The sequence below is a fragment of the Cervus canadensis genome, chromosome 5, assembly GCF_019320065.1.
Source record: "Cervus canadensis isolate Bull #8, Minnesota chromosome 5, ASM1932006v1, whole genome shotgun sequence".
Lineage (NCBI taxonomy): Eukaryota > Metazoa > Chordata > Mammalia > Artiodactyla > Cervidae > Cervus > Cervus canadensis.
The window spans coordinates 44,959,229-44,972,909 of record NC_057390.1 but is presented as its reverse complement, the minus strand read 5'-3'; the positions used below and the strand labels follow the sequence as shown (position 1 = coordinate 44,972,909).

General features: G+C 41.4%; 1 protein-coding gene across 3 annotated transcripts in view; it reads left to right on the top strand.

Annotated features, from left to right (window-relative positions):
* IMMT (inner membrane mitochondrial protein) overlaps nt 1–12,962 on the top strand; it is a 40,162-nt gene extending 27,200 nt beyond the window's left edge. For all 3 annotated transcript variants that reach the window (XM_043468737.1, XM_043468736.1, XM_043468734.1), the window contains exons 8-15: nt 445–548; nt 1,787–1,922; nt 2,471–2,600; nt 4,013–4,027; nt 5,342–5,565; nt 9,188–9,319; nt 10,574–10,703; nt 12,009–12,962. In XM_043468737.1, coding sequence (XP_043324672.1) covers nt 445–548; nt 1,787–1,922; nt 2,471–2,600; nt 4,013–4,027; nt 5,342–5,565; nt 9,188–9,319; nt 10,574–10,703; nt 12,009–12,622 — 1,485 coding nt within the window. In that variant the 3' untranslated portion in view covers nt 12,623–12,962. The remainder of the gene's footprint in view (nt 1–444; nt 549–1,786; nt 1,923–2,470; nt 2,601–4,012; nt 4,028–5,341; nt 5,566–9,187; nt 9,320–10,573; nt 10,704–12,008) is intronic.
* The last annotated feature ends 719 nt before the right edge of the window (nt 12,963–13,681 follow it).

The following is a 13,681-nucleotide window of genomic DNA, read 5'->3' as shown; positions in this document are numbered from 1 at the left end:
CTTTGGGGTAGTGTTTTGGAGGAGTAGAGATCCCACAAGTGTGTAAACGTTCTATTATTAATATTTCAGTAGACCTGCAAGTAAGAAAATTTTAAGTACTGGTGCTTCGTTGAAGAAAGGTTTAATCAGCAGAGAGTTCATGACAAGTTGTTGTTCTTATTCATCTTTTCTGCTTCATATCTCCTTTTGAGAATCGAGTAAAAATATTATCTATCCTTAGAGCATGTTTGTGCACTGGAACACACTCTTACAGTTTTGGTGGGTTGGTTGATGGGAGATGATTCATGGACTTCTTTGAACCTCTCATGAGCATTAGATTAAGAGTTCCTGTTTGGGAGAAATGTTATATATACTTTTTTAACCTTTGACTTTCTGTATTTAGTCATGTTATTGTGACAGTACCAGTAGTTATTCATGTGTTCGTAACTAAAGCTTTTTGTTTAGGTTGCAGGTGACAAGAAGTCAGCTCAGTGGCGCACCGTGGAGGGCGCGTTGAAGGAGCGCAGAAAGGCAGTAGATGAGGCTGCTGATGCCCTTCTCAAAGCCAAGTAATTACTCATGGACTTTGACAAGTAATTGGGGCCTCCTGCTGGCTTTCTTTTGGCTCTGTTTTCTTTGTACTGTCTACATAGAAAGAGGAGGCAGAGAAACCCTTCCCTTCTCTACCTGCACTGTAGTTTGGTATTAGGAACATGAAAATTTAAAAGGAAGAGAGAGAATAAAATATATAATCTGGCCAAAATAAATTTTGGAAGAAACTTAACGTAAACAATCTTGTTGTATAAAAAGCAGTTTTTCTCTGCAGTATTACTTAGGTGATATGTCTCTGTAGTTTACAGAGATTCTGCCATTATTTCAAGGTTTTTCTGGGATGGCTTGAGCAGTTTTAACAGAATTTAAGGAGTGTGTCACACTCTCTTTGCCTTAACTACCAAAGTAGTTAGCATATAATAGGTCTAGTTTTATGCTACCTTGACCTTGATTCCTGAAAGTTGGCTAAAACTAGAATCAAGCAAGCAAACCAAATATAAGTTCAATCTCTGTCAATAGGAACCTGTATTTGAAAAGGGGTTCTCATCAACATTGTGGAATTGTTATGATTGAAAAATTTGTTGTCTTAATGTAATATTTATAACTGATAGAGAAAGGGAAGCTTTCTGATAAAGCCAGCATGTCTTTTAGGAGATTGACAGCATGATGTTCATCACATCAGTAGACCATGAGTCAGGGCTCTGAGTTCTGTGTTGGTGGTTCGTAGACTATAGTCTATCCAGCCTCAATCGAGAGGGCTCCTGAAGACCCAGCTCTCTGCTCAGTGAGCTCTGCGACTTGCTCCCTTGCCTTTGTCTTCCTCAAGCTCTCATTGGCAAGGGAATCAACCTAATCCTTGCAAAAGCTACCGTTTATTGAGTGCTCTCGATGTAGCAGATACTGTGCAAAGTACTGCTCATGAATTACTTCTAATCCCTATGCCAGGGTGAGCAACAAAGGACAGGCTGGTCTGGGAGCTAAATCCAGGTCTGCCTGGTTCTGAAGCCTATGTCTTTTCCTGTATACCGTGCTACTCATCTGGTCCACTCTTTAAATCTAGCTTGAGGTGCTAAAAAACCGAGGTGTTTTCAGTTGTTGGTGAGGAAAACTTCTCTGCCTGTTGAGTGTGAAAAAGCATTGAGTAGTTGTTTCAAATTAAATGTTTCATAGACTTAATTGTAACTTGTATTGATTTCAGTTTTTTTAATCAAGTTGACAAGGATTAATACTAAACCTTTGTTTTATTGGTTTCCAGAGAAGAGTTAGAGAAGATGAAAAGTGTAATTGAAAATGCAAAGAAAGAAGAGGTTGCTGGGGCCAAATCTCATATAACCGCTGCAGAGGGGAAGCTTCACAACATGATAGTTGATCTGGATAATGTGGTCCAAAAGGTGTGTTTTTCAGGTCTTTTATAAGTATTTTTTATTTTTTGATATAGTTGTTTTGTCAAGGGGTTTTTAAGAATTCAGGAAAATACTAAGAGTCCTGTCATCTTTCTTCCTTCCCCTGGAAAAGAATATTAGTTGTTACTAATTTTAGAAACTTGCTTTGGCCATGAAGTGGATTGTTCAGTATTGTTGATACATTTTATAATAGGTAAGTGTTTGCTTATGGTCATTACTGCGTATGGAAATTTCCATTTTGTAGCGTCTCTTTTGTCTGCACTTCTGATCTGTGTGGTTAGTTTTTCCGTGACCCAGAGAAAGAGGGACAGTGGCCTAAGAAGATGGGAAAGGGCTTATCCATGGCATTTGAACAGAATTAGACGGAAACAAAGACAAGACTTACATTCCTTTCTCTGACCTTTGGATTTCTTTCTGTGTATTACTTATATAGTCACAACCAAATGTAAATAAATACATGAATATGACTTATATTTTTTGGAATGTTTATGGTATTTTTTGTTCATTTTAACCACATACCCCTTGTATTTGTTCAGGTTCAGGCAGCTCAATCTGAGGCTAAGGTCGTGTCTCAGTATCATGAGCTCGTGGTCCAAGCCCGGGACGACTTTAAACGAGAGCTGGACAGTATTACTCCAGAAGTCTTGCCGGGGTGGAAGGGGATGAGTAAGTGCAACTGAAGTGCTGGTATTTTACTTTTTCAGGTTTTTTTTAAAACAACTGATCATCTGATCTAAACTTGTCAGCTCCATTCTCTAGTCTAACCCCCTCTGACATGCATTATTTTATCTCGTGTGCAGTGTAGTGTTTTCAGCATTTTATTTCAGTCATACCTGTGACAGGTGACACACCCAGTTTAGCAATGGTGAACACAAATTCCACCCAGTGTAATTTGGAATCTTAGGGAGTGAAGTGACATTTTAACCTTGACTCTATTTGCCTATTATATATAAAATTATTGAAAACCCTTGGCACTTTAAAAATATTCATAATGAATTACATAAGGCATACCTTGTGACTGCTCTGTGACAAGCCTAATTGAGAACTCACCTGGGATGTTAGGTGAAAAGGGAATTTCAGGTTGTGTGGCCTTCAGCTTGCAAATAGCTCAGATTACAGGGAATTTGGTGGCTAAACAATTACACATCTTAACTGCAGGGAGTAGTCACACCTGCATGAAGAGCTGCGCGCCTGAAATCACAGAGATCTGGAGTCTCAACAAGATCAAAATAGTACTCCCTAAATGCCAGCATCTTTTAGAAACTGAACGTCAGGTAGCATTTGAAGAACTAGTGATACAGGCCTCTCTGGGGTGAAGGTGTCGAAGTTGCATCACAGAACCAAGGCTGGTCTGAGTAGCTCAGGTAATAGCCAGTGCAGGGATTTTAACAGCTTCAGGGCCAACCAGGACGATTTAATGCCACGAAGTAGAATCAAGGCTGTCAAAAAATAACTCAGACATGAAGTTAGTTTTTTTTCATGTGGTTGACTCACTTAAGAGGGAGATAGATAGCAGTTTCTCGTCAAAGCAGAAAATAAAATCAGGATTTGTATGAAAGGATTAAGTGGAGAAATACACAGAGTTCAGTCTGGTTATAGGTTGAGACAATTATTTACCTTGTCCATCTTTGCCCGTTCTTCCTGCAGCATTGGGTCAGCTCCCTATTTCTTTGGTTGAGAACCAGATTAAGTGGTTGACTTAATGGACTGTGACTTCCTGAAATAGCCTGCGAGCTAATGTGAAGTGGGGGAATAAACGAGAATTGTAGTTTCCGTGTAAAAATATAGTTGATTGCTTTACAAAAAGAGATGAGTCCCCAGAAACCAAAACTACTTTGAATGTCATTGACTCTGATTTTCTGAAATGTTAGAATTTACCTTGATTTATATTGTTTTATGATCCTTTAAAAGTTTTTTTAGGAAATACACTCATCATTTTGCTTTTCAATACTAAAATGTGCTTTTTCTATTACTGGCTTCTGGTTCCTTCTTGTTTTCTTTTGGATATTTCTGTGCAATGATTAATAACTGATACATGTACTTTCTTTTTCTCAAACCGTTGTTCTTTTCCTTTGTAGGTATTTCTGATCTAGGTGAGTAGTTACATGTATTTTATGTTTAAAGACTTGTGTTTTAAGTCTTAAAAAGGCTCAAGTCTTTATTTTGCCTGTGATTCTCATACTAAACTATCAAAATTAATATAAAGTAGAATTATGTTGCATGCCATAAATCTAATTTGGATAATTTTGTCATCCATATGTTCTCAGGAACAAAAATGTTTTTACCATGTGATTGGCAACCTGTAGATGTGATATATGTGAAGATATATATTTTAAATTTTTATTTTATAAAATTTCAAACATTAAAAACTAAGAAGAAAATTGTAATGAACTCCTGTGGACCTGTCTCCCAACTTTGGCCATTACCAACACCTGGCTGGTTTTGTCTCATTTATTCCCCCAGCTTATGTTGAAGCAAATCCTATTCTTTCACTTGTAAAAACTTTCTGTACTTTTTAATGTTATCACCAAACCATTGTCACGCTCAATAGCAGTTCTTTGTGTTATCAAATGTTGCTTCAGAGTTCAGATATCCCCACTTTATAGAATGAGGTTTTTTTTAGTTCTTTTTGATCAAATCAATATCTAAAGGAGCTACACATATTGAAATTGGTCTATAAATCTCTTATTCTTTTTTTGCTTTTTGATCTACTTAATTGTGGAATTGCGTCATTTGTCATATGGTATTTCCCATATTCTTTATTTTGCTGTTATAGCCGTAATTCTTATCCTGTGGTAATATCTCAGAACACTTATGGAGTGTGAGATTGGGAAAGAAAAAAAAATGAGAGTCCGAATCTTTGAGTATGATTATTTTGAAAAGCTCTAAAAATGATTCTGATGGACAGCTCTGGCTGCAGATGACTGTTCTGGATTATATTACCTGTGTAAGAAAAAGTACAAAGCTCTGATTAGGGAAAAGTCTGAGAGAATTTGAATTTGAGTCAAGTTTTAGCAGAAAAGAATCTTTATTTGGATTCCTGTTATGCTTGGAAGAAAATGATTGTGTATGTAAGCTTGTCCTGAGAGACAAAATTATATTGAGTTATAAAACCAGTTTATTATTAGGTTAGATTGGAAGTACTACTAATTTGGGTTACTGGAAAAAAAGTGATTCTACACTTGAAGGCCTCCCTGAACAGTTTTGCTTCGAATTGAAAATATCTAGTTGTTGGCCATGAGCTGTGCATTTCTGATTATACTGCAGCCTCTGTATCTCTTATGAAATGTCAGCTCCTCTTGCCTTTTCTTTCTAGCTGTGGAAATTAAATTGCAGACAGTTGAGGCAAGTTACTTGGATGTATGATTTGGGTGACATCATTGACATTTTCATGTGGTTTGGTTTAGCTGACAAGCTGTCTGCCGATGACCTGAACGCCCTGATTGCTCATGCGCATCGCCGCATTGACCAGCTGAACAGAGCACTGGCCGAACAGAAAGCCACAGAGAAGCAGCACATCGCCTTAGCCTTGGAGAAACAGAAGCTGGAGGAAAAGCGGGCGTTTGACTCTGCAGTGGCAAAAGCATTAGAGCATCACAGAAGTGAGATACAGGCTGAACAGGACAGAAAGGTGAAGAAATGAGTGCAGTTAACCATATTTATGTGAATCTAGCTTGATCACCTACTTCGAAAAAATAATAGCAGCAGTCACTGACTTCAGAATACTAGCTGTCAATTAGGCCAGCCCACCTTTGAGTGGAGCTTCTGCCCTTGCCCTTGTCAGAACTTCTAGGGAAGGACGGGTCTCACAGCGAGCCTTTATGTGGAGCAGATGTGGAAGTGCCAGAAAGCAGCGAGGTGCGAGCATCCAGGGTTATCTAGCTTGTCTTTTCCCAGTGGAGCCTTTCAGCCCCTTAATCAGTGTTGAAAGAGTTTCTGTGGTTTAGTCACTCAGTTGTGTCCGGTTCTTGTGACTATATATTGTCCCAGGGACTATATATAGCCTGCCAGGCTCCACTGTCCATGGGTTTTCCCAGGCAAGAATACTGGAGTGGGTTGCCATTTCTTTCTTTAGGGGATATTCCCGATCCAGGGATTGAACCCATGTCTCGTGCATTGGCAGGCCAGTTCTTTACCACTGAGCCACCTGGGAAGCCCAGGAGTCCCTGTTGGACTTTGAGAATATTTTTCTCTGTGAGTGTTTCTGAGTGGTTGGTAGTTAAGCGTGGATGAAATAGCTGTGGTCTTCTGCCTGTGCACATTGTGTATTAAAGAGGTGTCTGCTGACTGATTAGGATCCTCGCTACTCATTCTACCTTCGGGTGTTCTCAGCTGCACAGCTGACCACTTACTCCTAAAAGTGCTTTCTTCCTTAGACTCCCAGATACCACACTCTGCCGGCCCTTCCCCCACCTTGCTGACACTCTTTGGCCTCTGTTGCTCAGCCTATCAAATATCTGCATGCATTCGCATTGTCCTAAAACCTTTTATCCATCTTGCTACTTCCAGGTGCTCTTAGCTAGTCCTGTGGCCAATGTCACTGACATTTATTTTGCAGGCTCTGACCTCTGCCTTGGTTTCTTGGGCTGACTTGATGATTCCAGCTGGATTTTCAGTAGTCATTTCAGGTTCAAAATGAATTTCTTGATTCTGTGCAACCTGTTTTCCAGCCCCTCAGCTTGTTTCTCTCTAAATAAATCTCCGTGCACTCAGTTGATCAAGCTAGAAATCGTGCTCAGTTAGTTGTTCCTCCATCAACTTTCGCATTCAGGCCATTGAGAGTCTACCAAGCTCTGCAGCAAGAGTAAATCCCTGGAGAAGGAAATGGCAACCCATTCCAGTATCCTTGCCTGGAGAATCCCATGGACAGAGGAGCCTGGTGGGCTACAGTCCACGGGGCCGCAAAGAGTCGGATACCACAGAGCGACTTCACTTTCACTTTCAACCCTCAGCTGAGAAGACTTTCAGCTCTTGTGTTTGCTATTGATTGTTTCCTTGAGTTCTCAATACCTGTGACCATATTTTTTTTTAAGTTGCCTGTTTTCTAATTGCATCACTTTACACACTGTTGTCTAATGATATGTGGTATTTAGAATGCCGCCTTAGTTATTTTGAGCAGCCATTGCCTGTATTTTCTTAGCACCTCCTTGGTTTTCTTACGTGAATTCATCTGACAGGGAAATGCAGCTTTTTTGTTTGCCCTCTCTGCATACTGGACCGTCTGAGTCAGTGTTCTAACTAATCCCTGATGGTCTCTGAGCTACTGTTCTACAAGACTCAGTAGTTATCTGCTTCAGGAAATTTTCAGTAGAATTGGTTCTATTAGGAGACTCTTGGTGTCACCTTTGTTTTTTTTTTTTTTCACCTTTGTTATCTTAAAAGCTGGTCCCTTCGCTGAGGCTCTTAATTTTTTGAAAACTTGATGCTATTTCAGCTGAAAAAAATTGGCAAGGCTATTTAAAATATTGAGGGAAGCCATTTAAGAAATTGAAGAGTAATCGCAAACAACATTGGGTAGTTGTGACTTTCAGTTCTGTATCAGTTGAATTTTTGTGCTCTTTTCCCTGTGTATGTGGTGGTTCTATTTTTCTCCAGTAAAACTTTTTATTTAAAAAAAAAAAAGTAAATCCCCAATCTCTCCACTAGTCTCAGTGACCACTACCTTAGTCCACATTGTCTTCTTGACAGGTTCCCTGTTTGCATACCCATCTTTCTTTGTTTACACAGGCAGGTGGTCTTTATTTATAAAATATATTCTCAATCAGACACTGTGCTGCTGAAAATTCTCCACAGACTGCCCACTGCATTTAATATAAAATCCAAATTTGTAACTTATACCTGAAAAGCCCTTGATCTCAGTCTTGTTTGCTGTGAGCCAGGCTTCCCTTATTTGTTTTATTTCACAGGTTTCCTGAGTTTTTTTGTTGATGTTGTTTTGGTGCCTTGACTACATCTTTTTGAAGGCAGAAGGAGAAGAGGGTAGTAGAGGATGAGATGGTTGGATGGCATCACCAACTTAATGGACATGAGTTTGAGCAAACCCTGTGAGTTGGTGATGGACAGGGAGGCCTGGCGTGCTGCAGTCCATGGGGTTGCAAAGAGTTGGACATAACTGAGCAACTGACCAACAGCCTCCCGTTCCTATTCCCTTCCCTCTAAAGTAGAGCATCTGTATTACTTTTTTGTCTGTTGCCCTATTTATTTTCTTAAAAACAAGTATCACAGTCTGAGATGTCACTCATTCCTCTCTTGAAATGTATACCTTGGCAATAGTGCAAGAAGTTTGTCTGCCTTGAGCACCATTTCATTCACACTTATAGCGGGCAGTACCTGGCACAGGACTGGCACTTTATAAATATTTACACATTGACTGAATGGATTCATTAACTATATTGTTTCTGAGAAAAATTAAGTTATGAATTCCAGGTAATTAGTGTTAAGTAATTTGTAGCATGAGCGATGTCCAATTGTTAAACCAGACTTGATAGACTTTTCAGTTTTGCCATGATTTGGCCTGTGTGAATCTAAATTCATATGAAAACCAGCAGTTTCAGAGCAGCTTTCTTTGTTGAGTGGAGAAGGAAATGGCAACCCACTCCAGTATCCTTGCCTGGAAAATCTCATGGACACAGGGGCCTGGTGGGCTGCAGTCCATGGGGTCGCAAAGAGTTGGGCATGACTGAGTGACTAACACTTACACTTCTTTGTTGAGAGAGATTGTGTTCAGTAACTGCCAGATATTAGTTAATTTTCTTAACACTTCTGCATGGTAGGCATTATTATTCACAGAGGAGAAAATGGAGACAGAAGATGAATAATTTCCTTGAGGGCACACGGATGGTTGTAGTGACTGTGTTTGATCTCAAATCTTTATAGTTCTTTTTTCTATGAGCTTGGATTTCTTAATTCCCAAGGGAGTTTGTGATTCAAGAAATGACAGTGTTTGTTTAGGAGGCAGCCTGGTGATATGGAAGAAACACAAGTTTGAGGGGGAGGGGTCAAAGAAGCCCCTGTTTGAATCTGATCTTGCCATAGCCATGTGACATAGCTGTGTGACCTTATTTGAGTCGCTTTCCAACACTTAGCTTTCTGATTCATATTAGCATTCGAAGTAAACAGTGTGTTCACGTTCACTGCCTATCATAGGGGTTCCAGACCAAGAGGCTGCCATCATCGTTGTTACTAGTCTTTCTCGTTTGCTTAAGCATCTGTGCAGATTTGAGAACTCCTCATTACTGTGCTTGGCTTCACAGGTAGAGGAAGTCAGAGACGCCATGGAGAATGAAATGAGAACCCAGCTTCGCCGGCAGGCTGCTGCCCACACGGATCACTTACGAGACGTCCTTAGGGTCCAAGAGCAGGAACTGAAGTTTGAGTTTGAGCAGGTGAGGACCTGTTGTAAAGCATCGTTTCCTCTTCAGCCTTCTTTTCCCATTTATGTTATAAACAGTCTCTGCTTTCATCTCACGTGCTCCACGTCCTTTCATATGAGGTGTGGAAGCATGGGGAAAAGTTTCTAACGGTACCCATCGTGGAGTGCAGGGGAGGGGGGAGCTTTTTTGTCTTGTAAATATTCATTGATTTGACTGCGTTGGGTCTTAGTTGCGGCATGTGGGATCTTTGTGAGGCTCACAGACTCTAGTTGTGGTGTGCAGGCTCAGCAGTTGTGGCGAGCGGACTTAGTTGCTCCTTAGTTGCTAAGATCCCGCATGTGGGATCTTAGTTCCCCAACCAGGGATCAAACCCTAGTGCCCAGCATTGCAAGGCAGATTCTTAACCACTGGACCACCAGGGAAGTCCTGGTTGAGGGGTGGGTGCGTGAAGTGGTGGGCTTTTGTATATTTGCAAATCTGCTCCTTTTTACATTAAGGTGTACCTGCGTGTTACTGATCAGATATATGTTTTATATCTATGTCCTAGTCATTTGGAGACTTCAAAGCTTTAAGGAGTATTGGTACAGGAGTTTCAGGTATGTAGGTGATGATACTTGACACATGTATTTCCTGCTTTATCTCCACAAACTGTGGATTACGTAGTAGTTCTCAGATTCTTATGTCTGAGGAAACATCCCAGAGAGGTGAAGTTTGGAAATACAGCAAATCATGAGGATACCTTTCATAATTAGTTTCTATTCAGGCCGTTTATAATACATTAACTTGTTATCTTGTCTCACAAGAAGGGAATGAGGTTTTCTAAGTAAGGAAAGCTTCTGGAAAATTGAGATTTATGCCAATAGGAAAAGGTGTATTACTTTAAATTCTATTAGTTGAGTATTTTTCTGAGAAAAAAATGAACTCAAAGTAGAAAATACTGAATTCATTGTAAATATGGGTAGCTATGTAGTTACTTTATTTTCTAAAGTTGTCATTTTCTCATTTTAGTAGACTTCTTCTTTCTGGTCTTCTTCCTCTAATATTAGGTTCCACCAGTCAATTTGTAGAAGATTAAGGTTAAACATCAGATATAAGCTTTAAGAAATTTTTGAAACTGGACACACAGTGTAGGAGTTTCATGCCATCTGTTTTGAGATAAAGGCCCTCTTTGCTTTTGAACGTAGCAGTTGTTGGAAGACTTAGTGGCCCAGTAAGTGACACACGTGGAGGAAGCGTCACTTTTTTGTCAACTGTTTATAATTTCAGGACCTGTCTGAGAAGCTTGCTGAACAAGAGTTACAGTTTCGTCGGCTCAGTCAGGAGCAGGTTGACAACTTCACTCTGGATATAAACACTGCCTATGCCAGACTGAGAGGAATCGAGCAGGCCGTTCAGAGTAAGCATGTGGAACCTCTTACAGCTGACTTCATTCAGCCCTACTTCTTAGAGTAAATTCTCGTTACGAGGATAATGGTGTACCTGCATTGACATTAGGGAATGAAGATGACAAAATCACTCTAATAAGTTTTATCAATTTCTTAGAAAATTAGCCTCAGGTTTGGTTAAGTTTGGATTACAGAGTTGTGAGAGGAAACTTAAAGGAATCTAAAAGTTACAGTGTTGGTCACTGAGTCGTGTCCAACCCTTTGTGACCCCATGGCCTGTAGCCTACCAGGCTTATCTGTCCATGGATTCTCCAGGCAAGAATACTGGAGTGGGTTGCCATGCCCTCCTCCAGGCGATCTTCCTGACCCAGGGATCGAACCCAGGTTTCCCGCATTGCAGGCAGATTCTTTACCATCCGAGCCACCAGGGAAGCCTAAAACTTAAGGAATCTAAAACTTAAACCTAAATACCTTGCAGTTATACTCATTATGTGACCAGCATGAGGTCACCATTTACGTGGCAGTTTACCCTACACACGTTGGTTGTGTCCCATGCGCTGAGTGGAGAGAAGGTCAGTGTTGTGGCCTCAAGGCTCTGCTGACCCATCTCCAGCCCTGCAGTCATAGGGTTAGCTGGGGGTGACTTGCTGTTCCACCCACCAGACGGACAGTAGTTACACTGAAGCCCCCATGGGCCACACTGAGAGGGAAATGTCCTGACAGTAAGATATTAATGAAATGGGCTTCTTTGGGGTGTGATGGACCTTGTTTTGTCAGATTAGTAGAACAAACTGAGTACTCATGAAATTTCAGGATCCAGTAGCCTTCCGTTCCTTTGCAGGAAGTTTCTGATGGCCTTAATAGACGTCTTAGCCTAGATTAAGAGTTACGTTTTTTTCTCAAACATTTCTGGAGATAAACATATCTGAATTAGATACCATGCATTGTCCCAGATGTTACAGGGAGAGGGAAGGGAGACTCACTTGTGTACCTCCATCTGCCCTGCTTCCTCCAGGGCTGTAGTCAAAACAAGTCCTCAACCACTGATGGACATTGGGTTGTTTCCAGTGATTACAAATAAAATTGTGATGAAAATTTGTACAAAAAAACCACCACCACGTCCTCAGCCAAGTATGTCTTGCCTCGTGGCCTCAGGTGAAGAGGCCAGCTAGGAAAGACTGCACCAGAAGCAAGAGGCTCTGTCCAGCCCCATCTTCCCCTTTTGTGGACTCAGCTTGTTGAAGGTGCATCAGTTCTCTGCATGTATGAGGACATGTAGTCAGGTGGAGAAAACAGTCTCTTGTCTTTTTCTGTAGGTCATGCAGTTGCTGAGGAGGAGGCCCGAAAAGTGCACCAGCTCTGGCTCTCAGTGGAAGCCTTGAGGTACCGCATGAAGACGGCGTCTGCAGACCTGCCCACGGTTCCCCTGGGCAGTGCAGTTGAGGCCATCCGAGTCAGCTGCTCCGATAGTGAATTTGCCCAGGCGCTAACCGCGGCCCTCCCTCCAGAGTCCCTGACCCGTGGGGTATACAGTGAAGAGACCCTTAGAGTCCGTTTCTATGCTGTCCAGAAACTGGCCCGCAGGGTAGCCATGATCGATGAGACCAGAAATAGCTTATACCAGTACTTCCTCTCCTACTTACAGTCCCTGCTCCTGTTCCCACCTCAGCAGCTGAAGCCACCAGCAGAGCTCTGCCCCGAGGATACAAATACATTTAAGCTACTGTCATATGCCTCCTATTGCATTGAGCACGGTGACCTGGAGCTGGCAGCAAAGTTTGTCAATCAGCTGAAAGGGGAGTCTAGACGAGTGGCCCAGGACTGGCTGAAGGAAGCCCGAATGACCCTAGAAACTAAGCAGATAGTGGAGATCCTGACAGCATATGCCAGTGCTGTAGGGATAGGAACCACTCAAGTGCAACAGGAGTAAGGCCTAGGAAGAGTCCCGTAAAGTCATGTTATATATCAGAGGAAATCAGCAGTAATACCTGAAGGGTTTGCAACAGGGTCTTAGAATTGTCTAGAAGTGAGAAAGTTACAAGTACTGTTCCAAATGTTAACACCTGTTGCATTTATATTATTTCCACTTGCTATCATGTCAGTCAACTCCAGGAGTATTTTATTTGCAACTTGTGTAACATTTTCTGTTTTTCAGGTTTTACTGATCAGGCTGGTGAGCCAGTCAAAATAATGTTTGTGATCACTATTACTATTGATTTTGCCCTTGGAGCAAACTGAATAAAATAAAAAGATGACAACTGAGTAGCTCATCGTGTTTCAAACAGTACCATTTCTGGTTTGTTGTGTACATAAAACATTTCCTTAAGCAGCAGCAACAGCAGAAGTAGGAACTCCTTGGGTGCTCAGTTTCTAGGCTGTGAGTTGGGTTATATAGATAAGCCAAAATGGCAATATATTTATAATTAGAAATATATCATTCCAGTGATTCGAAGGCACTAGAAACAGTATGTATCCCAAACTTTGATTGCTTCCACAGGGAAAAACTGTGTTTCACACTGGGGCGCAATACATTCACACACACCCTTATGTGCATGTATACCTGAAACAGTTTCTGGAACCACTGCTTCTTTTTTATTGTTAGCATCATTTATTTGGCTGCGCCAGGTCTTGGTTGTGACATGTGGGATCTTTAGTTGTGTCACACAAACTCTTAGTTGGGGCATGTGGGATCTTATTCCTTGACCCAGGATCGAACCCGGGTTCCCTGCGTTGGGAACGTGGCGTCTTAGGCACTGGACCACCAGGGAAGTCCCTCTTTTCTACTGTGATGTACTCTGTTCTGGTCTGTGGTATTAGAGAAATGTGGGTCTCTTCTCTACCCACAAAGTAATGGCACAGCCCTCAGAAGAGTTCCTGGCTCTGAGTTCTGACACTCTGGTAGCTACCCTTGCTCCTGTCTGGTGTGTAGACTGTGAATCTCTCCAATGAAGTGGGGTGGTGAGCCTGGAATCTTAAAGGGATTTGAACT